This window comes from Physeter macrocephalus, chromosome 18 (assembly GCF_002837175.3).
Source record: "Physeter macrocephalus isolate SW-GA chromosome 18, ASM283717v5, whole genome shotgun sequence".
In the NCBI taxonomy this organism is placed as follows: domain Eukaryota; kingdom Metazoa; phylum Chordata; class Mammalia; order Artiodactyla; family Physeteridae; genus Physeter; species Physeter macrocephalus.
The window spans coordinates 42,016,354-42,031,518 of NC_041231.1; the positions used below are offsets into that span (position 1 = coordinate 42,016,354).

At 56.7% G+C, this 15,165-nt stretch overlaps 1 protein-coding gene across 4 annotated transcripts; it reads left to right on the forward strand.

The window, feature by feature from the left end:
* The first annotated feature begins 6 nt into the window (after nt 1–6).
* On the forward strand, nt 7–14,379 carry GRM2 (glutamate metabotropic receptor 2). 4 transcript variants are annotated; one of them, XM_028478745.2, is made up of 7 exons: nt 40–61; nt 1,297–1,445; nt 4,444–5,026; nt 7,496–8,333; nt 10,322–11,397; nt 13,403–13,583; nt 13,829–14,379. In XM_028478745.2, the coding sequence occupies exons 3-7, from the start codon at nt 4,577–4,579 to the stop codon at nt 13,900–13,902; spliced, it is 2,619 nt and encodes an 872-aa protein (XP_028334546.1). In that variant the 5' UTR covers nt 40–61; nt 1,297–1,445; nt 4,444–4,576; the 3' UTR covers nt 13,903–14,379. The 4 variants fall into 4 exon arrangements, with proteins under 4 accessions (XP_028334547.1, XP_028334546.1, XP_007118616.1 ...); XM_028478746.2 differs by lacking the exon at nt 1,297–1,445 and having other exon boundaries at nt 7–61; XM_007118554.4 differs by lacking the exon at nt 40–61 and having other exon boundaries at nt 72–1,445.
* The last annotated feature ends 786 nt before the right edge of the window (nt 14,380–15,165 follow it).

Genomic DNA, 15,165 nt, shown 5'->3' on the forward strand with positions numbered 1-15,165 from the left:
TTGGGGAGCCCAGAGTGGGCAGGAGTACCCCCAACCTGAGGAGAGGAAGGAACTTGGCCAGGTACCCTGGGTTGGGGTGGGGTAGGGGGAATTGGAGGCCTTTCACTCCCTGTTCTTTGGCCCCACTTGACAGCTGCCCCTCCATTGCAGCAGCCCCAGAGGCTCCCCCAGGCTGCTGGAGAGCATGCAGATCAGGACGGGGTGTAAAAGCTGAGCATGGGGTGCCCTCTGGGGCTCAGGAGTGGGGAACTCACTCCTGCCTCAGTCTGCTTCCAAGGGATGCCTTTGTGTCTGTGGCTAGAGTGTGCCTGTGCTGACACTGTTATCTGTCCAGCCGGTGAGGACATCCCCACCGTGCCTGCCAGTGGCTGTGTATCTGCGTGTGTGCATGTGAACACACGCATGCCTTTGGTCTTTAAGTGTAACCATGAATGGGTTGGGTCATGGTGGTCCTGGGTGAGGCTGTGCCCAAGTGGGCATTAGGATGTGATTGTGGCTGGGCGTGGCTGTATTTGTGTGGATGGCTATGTGACTCTGTGCACATGTTGCTGTGCTTAGTGTCTAACTTTGGTTGTATTATAGGGGTGTGAGGCTGGCTATCTGGGAGCATCACTCGGGGGGCTTTGTCCATATACAGCTGTCTGTGTGTAGTTATGTGTCTGTGTACAACTGTGTTTAGCGGGGTGTGTTCCTGTGTAAAGCTGTGTTTTTCTGTGTCCATATGTAAAGCTATAGGTCTTTGCAGCTGTGTGTCCATGAGTATAGCTGTATATGTGTGGACATGTTCACCTGTACAGCTACATATATGTGTCCATGTGTACAGCTGTGTCTGTGTATACAGCTGTGTGTGCAGTTGTGTGTTTATGTATCCTGCTATGTGTGTGGCTGTGTCAACATGTACAGCTCTGCACGTAAGGCTGGGTGTGTGTTTGTGTGTGCATAGCTGGGTGTGTAACTGCATGTCCATGTGCTGTGGCAGGACGGTGCAGCTCACTTGCTACGGGCCATATAATGGCCACTTGGGCTTGCGTTGTGTTTAAAGCCCCATGTCTTTTGTGAGGCTGCCTTGGTGAGTGGGCTGGGACTGCTGTGCAGCTCCTCTCACCTCAGAACCCTGCTACTGTCAGCCCCTCTGCTCCAGGGGCCCAGCCCATCACTTACCTACCCCAGGGAGCAGTTGCTCTGAGACAGCGGAGAGGGTGGGAACAGCAGGAGCTGGAAGACAGCATGTCTGTCTCTCCAGCCTTGTCTGACAGCTCTGAACCCTCATCCTGCTGCCACCTTGCCTCACATTAGCGATGGAGTTTGTTTGGGTTTGATGTCTTGGTCTGCTGTACAGCTGTGCTCTTTCCAGAGCAGTGGAGCGTCCAGTTTCTGTGTCCAGGGAAAAAGCCTGTCCTTCCTTGGTGACAACCCCCAACCCCCAACGCCAAGCCCACATGTAGGTGTGTGTACCAGAGGGACCTGGGATTAGCATGTGCTCATTGGCATGCGTCTGAGCTAGCCTTACCTCTACTGACACCTGTGGAAGAAAGGGCAGCACCAGGGGAACGTGTAGAGATGCTGTGCCCCTTAGTACATGTTATAGTGTGTGTGTTGTGGCTCTGGGGCTAAATCCCCCTCTCCAAATCCCTCAGTACAGTGTGGCGATGCAGATTATCCACCACCCCTACCCAGGGGTATCCTTCCCCACTCTGCTGCAGGAGGGAAGAAGACTCAAGAACATCTTCTCAGAGCTGTCCTCCCTCTGCTCGGGCTCCAGCTCCCGCTCCCTCCTACGCAGCAGCCAGTTTCAGGAGCCTCTTCCCCAGCCCCCTCCCTCCCAGATCCCCCTGCCAGCCCCAGCCTGTCCCTCAGGGTTGACCCTGAGTCCCTGGTCCTGCAACCCCACCCCCCACCCCAGATTGGTATCTCTTTGCCATTCATGCCCTTTGCACATGAGAGTGGAGATTAGTGGAGGGGTGGGGGGAGGTCAGGGCTGGATGTGTGTGGGGTGTAGTGGCTTTAAAGGTCATCTGCAGGAAGGAAGAGAATGTCCTATCCTCCTCTGATCCTCCCCCCCCCACTCCAAATCTTCCTTCTAGTGACTCAGGGCCCACCTTGCACTTGGGGCTGAAGACACATTCCCCCACCCCAGGCCTGGCATGTGGACGGAACTGCAGTTCATGGATAGGGAGAATCAGTGTGAGGACAGGGACGCAGCAGGCTAAGCGCTCCACCTATCTCCTACGTGCCCCTTTACCTATCTCCCAGTGGACCCCACTACCGTAGGGCCAGCCCTCCCGCTCTCACAGATGGGAACCCATAGCACTGTGCGCACCTCCCGGGGCTCAGTGACCTTCCCAGCCTAGTGCCTTATGCCCGCTGCTCTCCTGGACGCAGTGACTTGGGGCGGAGGGGGCCAAAAGGCACCTGCTCCAGCACAGGGCGGGAGAGCCCGAGGATTCAGCACCACGCGGCGGACAGCGCCGGGCCGGTGCGCCTGAAGAGGGGAGCGGTGGAGGAGTCGGGGTGGGGTCGGGGGAGGCGGAGACCCGGTTGGGCGCGGAAGATCGGGAATGGGGAGGAATGGAGGAGGGGCTGAGGGCGGGCCGGGGCCGGGGGCGGGGCGGGCCGCGATTGAAAGCTGCAGGTTGAGCGGGCGGGCGGAGAGCGCAGAGCTGCCGAGCCAGCCAGCGAGCGAGCTAGCGGGAGCTGGAACCCCGCGCCCCCGGCTCCTCTCCGTTTTTCTCCGCGCCAGAGCCGGGCGCGCAAGGTAGGGTAAGCCGGGTGGTGCCGCGGCCGCCACCGACCTTATCGATCCTGATCCCACGTCCTGGGGTCCCACGGGCCCTCGAGTTCTGGGGCTCCTGGGGCTGGGACTGGCCAGGGCGTCCAGACAACGCTTGCCAGGAGCTCCGGGAAGCGGGAAGACAGCCCTAGACGTCCCGCCTTTCTTCCCCAAAGAACGCACGCCCTGCGTCTCGATCCCTCGTTCTTCCTGCCCCTCCGTCCTTTGGTCAGTCTTTCTGTCTGTGCCTCTGTCTTTGTCTCAGCTTCTCAGGCTCCATCGCTCCCTCCCTGAATTTTGTGGCCCAGGCTGCCCCCTTCTAGGGTTCTCTCTCCCTTCAGGGTTGTGTCCCTTATTGGAGCTTTGGTCCCAGCCACCCCTGTGGGAGGATCGTGGTCTTGACCAGTTTGGGCCTCAGCCCCCATCTGGGTCCGTGTCCCCATCTGTGTTGGTATTCATGCTTACCTCTCTCTCCTGTTTGCCTGCTTGAGCTGCTTCTTTCTGGGTATGCACAGGATCGCAGTTCTCCTGGCCTAGCCCCAGTGGCAGATTAACCCTGGCGAGCTGAGGGGGCAAAGTGAACAGCCCCAGTCTCTGTGGCCAGGATATCGGGTCCTTCAACTAGTTCTGCTCTTCTTCAGGCTCAGTTTCCCTCTGCTAGCCTTCCCAAGTCTGTGTGATTGTGAGAGCCTGTGTGGGATGGGTGTCTGGGAGGGCAGCTGGGGCACAAATATAGGGTGCAGAGTGGGAGAGGGAGGCAGGGTCTCTGAGGGCCAGGATGGACAGGGCCCTGAGACCAAGGATGGGGAGACTGGAGATGGTGACTTTCTCTGCTTGGTTCTGAGCTGAAGAGAAAACGAAAGCAAAAAGTCTCAAACGGCAGTCTACCTAGTGCTAGGGTGTCCAAAATCTCACCTTGAGCCCTGTTTTGAGATTTTGACCAGATGGACTACCCCCCCCCAACCCCTGACACACACATACACTCACATCTACTTTCCCTGTTGACTTTAAGACCTGTGGTCACTTCGGTGTCCCTCCCTAGGGCCAGCCTCTCTACCTTGCTATCTAACTTCCAAAGCCTAGAGTCTCTATTACTTCCCCAGTCAGGGGGCGTTGGGGATGGCTTTTTAAGAACGAGAGGCTGGGAACCTTGGGTGCTCACCTGGGCTTCAGTTTCCCTAGAGGTTGGAGACTAACTACCCTGTAGAGACTCTTCCTTCCCTCTTCCCTGGTGGGTTCTCAGCCAGCAATGGCTCCTCTCTGGAAATCCAAGGCTCAGGATAGGGACTGGACTCCCAAGTTTGTAACTGTGACCTTCTGCTGCAAAGCTGTTGACTTTGGGGTCCCGGGAGGTTTGTGCAGGGTGTTGGACATTCTTCTGGGTCTTCTGTTTTCTGTTTGGGCCTCTACTCTCTGTAATCCTCCATCTCTGCTAAATTTGGGATGGGCACAGAGCCCATCTCCAGCCCCACATCTGGGCAGGGCTGAGAGACAGGTCAAAGGGGTGTCCCAGGAGTTTCTCATCCTAGTTAGGGGCACCACCTCTCCCTGGCTCCTCAGTCCCTGGGAAAGGAGTTTGAGGGAGGCAGAGTCAGAAGGGGTAGCCACTCTCAGGTTCCACTGTTCCCTACCTGTTTGTCTGTCTGTCTGTCTCTCTCTCTCTCTCTCTGCAGGAGCTGGGTCCCTCCTCATCCTTTTCCTGTCTGTCCTTTCCTGGTCTATTTACACCTCTCTTTGCCTTTGCTGCTTCTGCCCTCACCCCCTGGAGGCCCAGGTCTGCTGGACCCATCCATCCCCTTTGGGGCCATGGGATCACTGCTTGGGTTCCTGGCTCTGCTGCTGCTGTGGGGCGCTGTGGCTGAGGGCCCAGCCAAGAAGGTGCTGACCCTGGAGGGGGACCTGATTCTGGGTGGGCTGTTTCCGGTACACCAGAAGGGCGGCCCAGCAGAGGAGTGTGGTCCTGTCAATGAACATCGCGGCATCCAGCGCCTGGAGGCCATGCTTTTTGCGCTGGATCATATCAACCATGACCCGAGCCTGCTGCCGGGCGTGCGCCTGGGTGCGCACATACTCGACAGTTGCTCCAAGGACACACATGCCCTGGAGCAGGCACTCGACTTCGTGCGTGCATCACTCAGCCATGGTGCCGATGGCTCACGCCACGTTTGCCCCGATGGTTCTTATGCCACCCATGGTGATGCTCCCACTGCAATCACTGGTGTCATTGGCGGCTCCTACAGCGATGTCTCCATCCAGGTACATGGGGGCTGTTTCAATGGGGGCTGGGGAGGGAGGCCAGAGGTGGGGACCTGGAATTCCTGCTGAGCAGGAGCTCTGGGCTACCATGCATTAGAAGAGGGACTAGAAGCTTCCTTCGAGTAGCTTTTTACAGAAGACTAAGAAAGTGCCCCTGTGGCAAAATGGGAGTAGAATTTTAGAGACTGTGCAAGGAAAGCATCCCACTTCCAACACATACACACATGCACACACACATCTGATGTTATACAGCCCAAATAAACTTAATAGGCGTTTTGTGTCAGAACTCTAGTTTTGAATCCTGGCTCTCCCACTTACTGTGTGATTCTGGACATTATTTCTCTCTTCTGTGCCTCAGTTTCATCCTTATAAAATGGGACTCATAATACTTACCACTCTTAGGGGTGTGGTAGAAATTTAATGAGGTAATACATGCAAAGCATGAATCAGGGGGCCTGGCAGATCGTAACGGCGTAATCAACATTAGCTGCTATTGTTATTAAGCCATTTCATAGATGAGGAAACTGAGGCTTGGAGAGAGGCAAGGCACAAGTCCAGGTGCTCACAAAGTGGAGACGTGAACCTAGGGCTCTCAGCCAAGGAAGGACCTCCGGGACTGTCAGATCATCTCTCTCTGGATTGGAAAGGGGTGGAAGATAGAAGCCAAGAGCAAACCAGAGAAGAGAAACAGGGGTTGGGGGCCCAGAAGGAAGAGAAGCAGGATGTGTGTGGAGGTGAGGAGGAGGGTACCCAGGGGTCTTCGGTGGGTGTAGGATTTGAAGGGGTGGGAAGGGGAGGGAACCAGGTCCTCCCTCCTCCTGTTCTCCCACAAGGGGTCAGCAGAGGGTACTGGCTCAGCTAATGTCCCTTGCCACACCTGGCTGCTTTAGCCCAGGTGGGATCCTCCCTGTCCCTGACTGGGTTCCTCCTCTTGCTTGGACCGTTACCTTCCTGGTACCTGACATAGGCTGCTGGAAGGTGAGGCCAGAGCTGGGACTGGGGTTGGGAGTTGCAAGGAGGGCCTTGTCTGGGGCCTCAGCTTCCTTTAGGAGGCCAGCAGAGGGCACTGCCATCAGAAGCAGGGCCAGGACCCCTGACCTGGAAGGCTTGTTTAGGAGAAAGGAAGCAGGAGTCTAAACCATGAAGGCAGCTTCTGGCCTGGGGTTGGGGAGGCCTGCTCATACCCCTACTGCAGGGAATGAATTACCGGTCCTGCTAGTCCCAGCTACTGGAAGTGGCCAGCAGTAGCTTGGACAGGTGTGGCTGTACCAGCATCTACATCTGCAGCCCTGGGGTGGGGGCAGGGATGGGTAGGCATCCTCCCACCTGCTGATGTCTGCAGGGGCCTCTGGGGTGCTTTCCCAGCACCCGCTCTTCACCATTCTCTTCAGGGCCCCATATATTCATCTCAGGAGCCCAGTTACCTATCTCCCACCACAAGTTGCCTGCCTCCTGCAGCAGGGCCCACACCTCAACATCAGTCTGATTTTTCCTTGTCTGGGTCAAAGCAAAGCTCAGTACTTTATCCGTAAGCTGCACCTGCCTGTTAATGATTCCTCCATATTCTGGCCCCTTCTCTCTTGCCGAAACCCCTATCATCTTCCAGGCATTGTGGCTTCACATACATCATTGTTATCTGCTCATCAACCTTGTAAGGCAAGAATGAGAAACTGAGGCTCAGGGAGGTTTGCTAACTTGCCCAGGGGCACAGAGTTAGAAAGTACAGGGAAGGCATTGACACTGTCAGAGTAAAAACCTGTGTCCCAGTTGCAAATACAGGACCTAACTCCCGCTTGTGGAACCTGGGCCATGCCCTGCTCTCACCTACCCACCATCCCACCTGGTCCTTGGCTGGACCCCACTCTTAGGGGCAGGTCCCAGGAATCTGGGGGTGGGAGATCGGCTGCCAGGCAGGCAGTGGTAGGCAGGAAGCCTTGTTTATTTCAGGCTCAGGCATCCAATGGAGACCAACCCTTGGGCTCTCAGGGCTATGGAGCCCTCAAATCTGGGTCTTCCTGGGGGAGTCTTTTCCTTCTTCCTCCATCATCCCATCAGAATTGACTCCGAGGTAGAGAGCTTAAGAGCCCTGAGCATCCCACTTGCCATCTAGGGCCTCCTTTTCCCTGTGCAGCCAGTGGCCAACCTCTCTCCACCCAGGACTTGAGCCTTCCCTTAGCTCTCTCTTTTTGTTACTGCCATGAGTCTGAAGGGAGACAGCAAAGGGGTTCAGGTGTGGCTCAGGACCCTGGTGCCTTGGCCCTGGGTCTTTCTCAGCCCTTGGGAAGGATAGAAAACTCCCTGCCACCAGTGGGAAGACACATCAAGACAAGATATAGGTCTTTTGGGAGAGGGAGACCTCAGGGACAACCACCTTGGGCACTTGATCCCAAGGTCCTGTAGCTGTGGGGGCACATCTGTCTCCAGCATTTGACTTGGTCTCTACCTTTGCCCTCTCTACCCCTACCCCAGGTGGCCAACCTCCTGCGGCTATTTCAGATCCCTCAGATCAGCTATGCATCCACCAGTGCCAAGCTGAGTGACAAGTCCCGCTATGACTACTTTGCCCGCACGGTGCCCCCTGACTTCTTCCAAGCCAAAGCCATGGCTGAGATTCTCCGCTTCTTCAACTGGACCTACGTGTCCACTGTGGCATCCGAGGGCGACTATGGCGAGACAGGCATCGAAGCGTTTGAGCTAGAGGCCCGTGCCCGCAACATCTGTGTGGCCACCTCAGAGAAGGTGGGCCGTGCTATGAGCCGCACAGCCTTCGAGGGCGTGGTGCGAGCCCTGCTGCAGAAACCCAGTGCCCGCGTGGCTGTCCTGTTCACCCGTTCTGAAGACGCCCGCGAGCTCCTCGCTGCCACCCAGCGTCTCAATGCCAGCTTCACCTGGGTGGCCAGTGATGGCTGGGGGGCCCTGGAGAGCGTGGTGGCAGGTAGCGAGGGTGCTGCTGAAGGTGCCATCACCATAGAGCTGGCTTCCTACCCCATCAGCGACTTTGCCTCCTACTTCCAGAGCCTGGACCCGTGGAATAACAGCCGGAACCCCTGGTTTCGCGAGTTCTGGGAGCAGAGGTTCCGCTGCAGCTTCCGGCAGAAAGACTGTGCAGCCCACTCCCTGCAGGCTGTGCCCTTTGAGCAAGAGTCCAAGATCATGTTTGTGGTCAATGCGGTGTATGCCATGGCCCATGCACTGCACAACATGCATCGCGCCCTCTGCCCCAACACCACCCGCCTCTGTGATGCAATGCGGCCTGTCAATGGGCGCCGCCTCTACAAAGACTTCGTGCTCAATGTCAAGTTCGATGGTAATGGTGCTGGCCAGTGTCCACCAGGCAGCTGGCCCTCGGAGGGTGAAAGGGAACAGGCACTCAGGTTCTAGTACACGGCTAAGAAAACATAGCCCATAGCAAGTAAGGGCATTACCCAAGGGGCTGGTGTCAGAGCCAGAACAAGGACAGCTAGGCAGAGAGGACTCCAACAGGAGCCAGGACTAAGGTTCCACTTTCTGAGTTCCTTCCAGAGAGTAGATGTCTGGCCTGGTCCTTCACTGTGAGGATCTCTGGTTCCTGCTTGGGCCTTGCCCTTTATCTCCTGTCTCTTTTTTTGTTTGTTTGTTTTTGTTTTTGTTTTTGCGGTACAAGGGCCTCTCACTGTCACGGCCTCTCCCGTTGCAGAGCACAGGCTCCGGACGCGCACAGGAGAGGCCGCGCAGGCCCAGCGGCCATGGCTCACGGGCCCAGCCGCTCCGCGGCATATGGGATCCTCCCGGACCGGGGCACGAACCCGCGTCCCCTGCATCGGCAGGCGGCAGGCGGACTCTCAACCACTGCGCCACCAGGGAAGCCCCTATCTCCTGTCTCTTTATCATGCAGGGAGTAGGGATCAGGAAACCTCAAGCCCATTGTCAGGCAGCAAAATATCAGTGAGAGTCAGAAGAAAGGTGCATCAGGATGACACTCTATTTTCCAGGAAAATGTCCTAATCTTGGTTTTCCACTCAAGGTGGCCAGTCTCTTCAAACCAAAAGTTATTTTAATAGAAGTTCCAGCTTTAAGAAAAATAAATGCCTCAGAATCATCGTTGTGCTTCAGGAAGAATCACTGTGGGAACAGTGAGAGAGGGTGCCAGGGCTGACAAAGCTTGGAGTACTGGACCAGGATCAAGAGGAATAGTAATTCCAATAAGACTGACATTCAGGGCTTCCCTGGTGGCGCAGTGGTTGCGCATCCGCCTGCCGATGCAGGGGAACCGTGTTCGCGCCCCGGTCTGGGAGGATCCCACATGCCGCGGAGCGGCTGGGCCCGTGAGCCATGGCCGCTGAGCCTGCGCGTCCGGAGCCTGTGCTTTGCAGCGGGAGAGGCCACAACAGTGAGAGGCCCGCATACCACAAAAAAAAAAAAAAAACTGACATTCAGAGTTATGGGAGAATCAGAGTGGGGGTTAGTGTTGCATTTAGGTCTGATTGGGTTGACATTAGAACAAGGCTAAATTTAGCCCGCTGGGCTAGGTGCAATTTACGGTAGGGCTCAAGTTGGATTTTGAGGACTTTTTTGGGTAGAAAGACTAGGGGCTGCGGGGGACCTGCATTCAACACCAGGCTGCACCATTCACCACGGGACCTTAAGTACATGATCTGCTAACTTGAACACCACTTCTCACTGGGACCTGGGATGACAGGGGTACCTGCCTCTGAGCCTGGCTGAGAGATGTGAGGTTCACAGGGGAATGGGGATGGGGAGTAGAGTGATTTGTGAGCTGCCTGCCAAGCATATTCTGGTGAACATTGGTGGTTCCAGGTGACCCCTGAGGTTGGGATTCAGCTTGCACTGGGATCAGTGTTAGGATTGCCCGGGACTGGAGCTGGGGATGTCATTGATGGGATTAAAAGTAGGACCAGGACTAGACCTAAGGTCGAGTTTAGCCTTAGGGGGTCTCCATGGTAGGTTTGGGGAAAGGGCTGTGGTGTGTGTTGGGATAAAGTTGGGGTCTGGGATCTGGGTTGGAAGGTCTAAGGCTGGGTTTTGGGAGTCATGGTTGGGGATTGGTGTGGGCATTAGGTTTGTGGAGGTGCCTGGATTTTAAGGTTGGGGTTCTATTTGGGGCTTAGGGTTGGGGTTTGTTGTAGCCTCTCATTTAGAAAAATGGCTGGGGTTAGGCTGGCTTTAGTGCTGGGATGAGGATCAGAAGGATGAGGGCTGACCTAAGCTTTGGGGTTTGAGTTCTATGTTAGGGTTGAGGTCACATCAGGATGACCCACCAATCCAACCCTCTCTTCCTTCCCTCCCCGACCCCAGCCCCCTTCCGCCCAGCTGACACCCACAGTGAGGTCCGCTTCGACCGCTTTGGGGACGGTATTGGTCGCTACAATATCTTCACCTATCTGCGGGCAGGCAGTGGGCGCTATCGCTACCAGAAGGTGGGCTACTGGGCAGAAGGCCTGACCCTGGACACCAGCCTCATCCCATGGGCCTCCCTCTCAGCCGGGCCCCTGCCCGCCTCTCGCTGCAGTGAGCCCTGCCTCCAGAATGAGGTGAAAAGCATGCAGCCAGGGGAGGTCTGCTGCTGGCTCTGCATCCCCTGCCAGCCCTACGAGTACCGGCTGGATGAGTTCACCTGTGCTGACTGTGGCCTGGGCTACTGGCCCAATGCCAGCCTGACTGGCTGCTTTGAGCTGCCCCAGGAGTACATCCGCTGGGGCGATGCCTGGGCCGTGGGACCTGTCACTATCGCCTGCCTAGGCGCCCTGGCCACCCTCTTTGTACTGGGCGTCTTCGTGCGGCACAATGCCACCCCAGTGGTCAAGGCCTCTGGCCGGGAGCTCTGCTACATCCTGCTGGGTGGTGTCTTCCTCTGCTACTGCATGACCTTCGTCTTCATTGCCAAGCCATCCACAGTGGTGTGCACCTTACGGCGCCTCGGTTTGGGCACTGCCTTCTCCGTCTGCTACTCGGCCCTGCTCACCAAGACCAACCGCATTGCGCGCATCTTCGGTGGGGCCCGGGAGGGAGCCCAGCGGCCACGCTTCATCAGCCCTGCCTCTCAGGTGGCCATCTGTCTGGCCCTTATCTCGGGCCAGCTGCTCATCGTGGCTGCCTGGCTCGTGGTGGAGGCACCAGGCACGGGCAAGGAGACAGCCCCCGAGCGGCGGGAGGTAGTGACATTGCGCTGCAACCACCGCGATGCAAGCATGCTGGGCTCGCTGGCCTACAATGTGCTCCTCATTGCGCTCTGCACACTCTATGCCTTCAAAACCCGCAAGTGCCCTGAAAACTTCAATGAGGCCAAGTTCATCGGCTTCACCATGTACACCACCTGCATCATCTGGCTGGCCTTCCTGCCCATCTTCTATGTCACCTCCAGTGACTACCGGGTGAGCTACCTGCTCCAGGGTGGGCTGAGGCCTGGGGGTGGGTGGGGGACAGGGTGGAGTGGGACACAGGACCTTCTATTTCCTGATATCTCATTTAATCTTCTGATAACTCTGAGGCTCCAACAGGTTAAATCCTCACCCAGGAGCACACAGCTTGTGGTGGCCCAGTTAGGAGTGGACCCCAGGGGAAGGTGGGAAGGTTGAGTGGGGCCTGGGGAAATGGCCATGGAGGTGGAGGAATTAAAGCTGAGAAGAGATTTCAGGACTCAGATGTTATCTCCTAACCTGGGTGGAGGTGGAGGTGCCAAAATATGTCCAAATGAGCAGAGGCTCTACCCTGCTCCACTGAGGGGTTGGCTGCAGAAGGGGAGCCCTGGTCTCTGCTCTTGTGGAGCTCCCGGGCTAGCAGGGTGATTGACCAAAGAGCTGCTGACTGGTTTAGGTTGACAAGAGGCCTCAGTGAGACTACAGAAGAGGGAGGTGTGTATGTGGTGGTGGTGGTGGTGTGTGTATGAGTGTGTAGGAAGTCAGAGAGGGCTTTCTGGAAGAGGGGTCCTTGAACTGGACTCTGCAGCACAGGCAGGTGGGAATAGGTAGGGTGGAGGAGGTGGGGAGGGCAGCCAATACGGAAGCTGATTGGAGCAGAGGGTCTGCATTGCCCTCCCCCTCGCCTGGAGTTGAGGTGTGGGGGTGTACATGGTGGAAAGGTAGGCAGAGGTGAGAGTGAAGCAGGAATGGGAATGGCAGGGCTATTAAACCAGCAGCCCCAGAGGGTACAATGCTTTGATGCCCCTTGGAGCTGTGCAGTGTGGCATGGTGCCCCCAGAGCTGTGCGACTCTGGTGTTGAGAGGTGAAACCAGGGAGGTCAGGAAAGGTGAAGCAAAGAGGGGGAGGAGATCTGGGGTGTAGGGTTCAGGAAGGTCAAAGCAGGTGAAAACTGTACCCCAGTTAGTGGCTTCCTAGCAAAATTCCAACTGGCACTGAGTGCTCAATGGGTCTCCTCAGCTTCAAGGGGCAATGGCTGCTTCAGATGGAGTGGTCAGGGCAGGCCTCTCCAAGGAGGTGACAGGTGAGCTGAGCTCTGAACAATAAGAGGATAATCTTGGGTAATCCTCACAACTCTGGAGTAAATTCTGTGGCTCTCCCCATTTTGCAGATGAAGAAATGGAGACTCAGGGAGGTTCAATTCCTTGCCTAAGGTCACTCAGCTTGGGAGTATAGAGCAGGGTCTGAGCTGACAATTTTAACAATTAAAGGAGCAGGAAAATCGAGGCAAGAGCCCCTGCAAAAGCCCTTTCCCTCAGGACAGGGGTATGGTGGGCAGTGCCGGTGGCCAGGGACGGCTGGGCGTGGCTGCTCTTGCACCTGCTGGGCCACCTGCCTAGGCAGTGGAGGCCAGAGCTGGGGAGGGAATCTGCTCTGACTCAGCCTGCATTTGCATATGATTTCCATTTGCATGCCAATCATAGGTGGCTAAGGACTTACCTGGCATGTACACACACAGTACCCACACACGCATGCGCGCACACACATATCCCTACACTCACACACGTGCACATACCAGCACACCTGGCAAACATCCACAACTTCCCACACATCCATATACATGCATCCTATACTTGCACACACAACTGCACACTCTCACCACCCCCTACATACATACCCCCCATACAGATATTCATGCCCTTACATGCATGCACTCCATACCTGCACCCCTACACACACGCGCACACACACACATGCCTGCACACGCACTCCCACATGCACCCTGCATGTTCACCCCCACAGCTAGAACTCTGGTCGTCCTGGAAGATGGTGCACTGGGGCTGATGCTGGGACTGTGCCCAACCTTCCTAAAAATTCTTTGGAGCTTGGCAGATGGACCAAGGTCCAGTGTTGGATGCTTACAGTCTCCCCTGCTCCTTACCCCACCTCCTGGGCAGGGTTCCTGGGGCCAGGCCCAGGCCTGTGGGACAGACTCATCTTTGACCTCTCCCATCACAGGTGCAGACCACCACCATGTGCGTGTCGGTCAGCCTCAGCAGCTCTGTGGTGCTCGGCTGTCTCTTCGCGCCCAAGCTGCACATCATCCTGTTCCAGCCACAGAAGAATGTGGTTAGCCACCGCGCACCCACCAGCCGCTTCAGCAGTGCAGCTGCCAGAGCCAGCTCCAGCCTCGGCCAAGGTCAGCGTCCATCTGTTTCTAAGACCCATCTCTACCTGTGCCCCCTCTCCCCACCTTAGCTCCTCATCATGGGGGCAACTCCCTGGGTGGCTGAGATTCCTTGGCTGGGGGTGAAGTGCCCCCTAGATAAGGCTGGACAGGAGAGGGTGTGTGGGGGGTGGTGATGAGCTTCTCTCCGCAGCCCTGCTTCCCTACTGTATAAGGGACCTTGGGACTGGCCCCAACCTCCAGCTTCCTTTCCCTAGGGTCTGGCTCCCAGTTTGTCCCCACTGTTTGCAACGGCCGCGAGGTGGTGGACTCAACAACATCATCGCTTTGAGGATCCCCACACACCTGCCCCGACACAGCTGCTCCCCAGAAGCCGGTGCAGACCCGTGTCCAGGGCCAGGAGGAAGATGGCTGGAGCACTGCAATAATGCCAACCCCATGCCCGCCCCCAACGCCACTTACCAACCTATTCACTCCAACCCTTCAGAGTCAGAAGTCAGGGTCCTTGGTCTGGGAGCTTCTATAACGACCACCAACTGCCCTGGCAGCTGTGTCCCCTCCTTGCCAGGCCCAGGACTTGGAAGGGAGCAAGCCAGGGTCCACTCTGCACTGGAACCGGATGGCTGAGGACTGAAGGCCCCAATCCCCAATCAGCAAAGGTGCTTCCAGCCCTGCCCCTCCCTCCTTCTAGGGCCTTTTAAAATTTTTATATAAGTTATTCTGGGATGGGGAGGGGGGTCAAAATGGGGGCTGTCGCTCCCCCCGCACAGTAGTTTGTCCTGTGTTTTATTTTGTATTATCTGTAAATAAAGTGTCTTTATTAAAAAAAAAAAAATCACTCTTTGCCTCTGATCCAGGGAGGCCCCTCACCCCCACCACAGCCTCTCAACCTTCATTTTGCCAGTATTTGTTCACTCTGCTCTGTGCCTATGCTAGGAGGATCTGGTGGCCACAAGACAGACCCAGTCCCGCCTGGTGGAGACACAGAAAATGAATAAGCCATCCTTCCTTGAAAGGAGCTGCTACAGACAGGCCAAGGCACTAGTGGGGTGAGGATGGGAGATTTAAATGGACACAAGCTCACCTGGCAGTCTGTGGGAGGACGTGGACGATGTGGGTGATGGAGCAGGCGGGGCAGCTGACTGTGACCCTTGGGAACTGTGGGCTTTTCCATTGTCTGGCCTGCCTGGCACTTGGAGGAGCCTTTGGTCAGCTCAGAGCCAGGCTGAGCGTTTGGGGTGGAGGGAGCCAAGAGGAGGCACAGGCTGGAGCATTGCCTGTTCACGTGGTGCGAACAAAGCCAGGAAGGGGGCGTGAGGAGGGAGGAGGTGAGGTAGGGAGGGCAGTTGGAGAGACCATCTGCTGTCGGACCCGGTGAGAGGTGGAAGAAGGGGGTCTTTTTTCCATCCCTGGAGGCGCTCGCCCCGCGGTGGGATTGCGGAGCCCAGCGCCCTCGAGCAGCCCCCGCGTTTGCAGTCTGGGACTGACCAGCAGAGGGCGCCGAGGCACAGGCTCGGACACGACTCAGCCAAGCAACTGCTGCCCTCCTGTGGCCTAGGGGACAGTGGGCACCCAGCTACCACAGGAGCAGAGG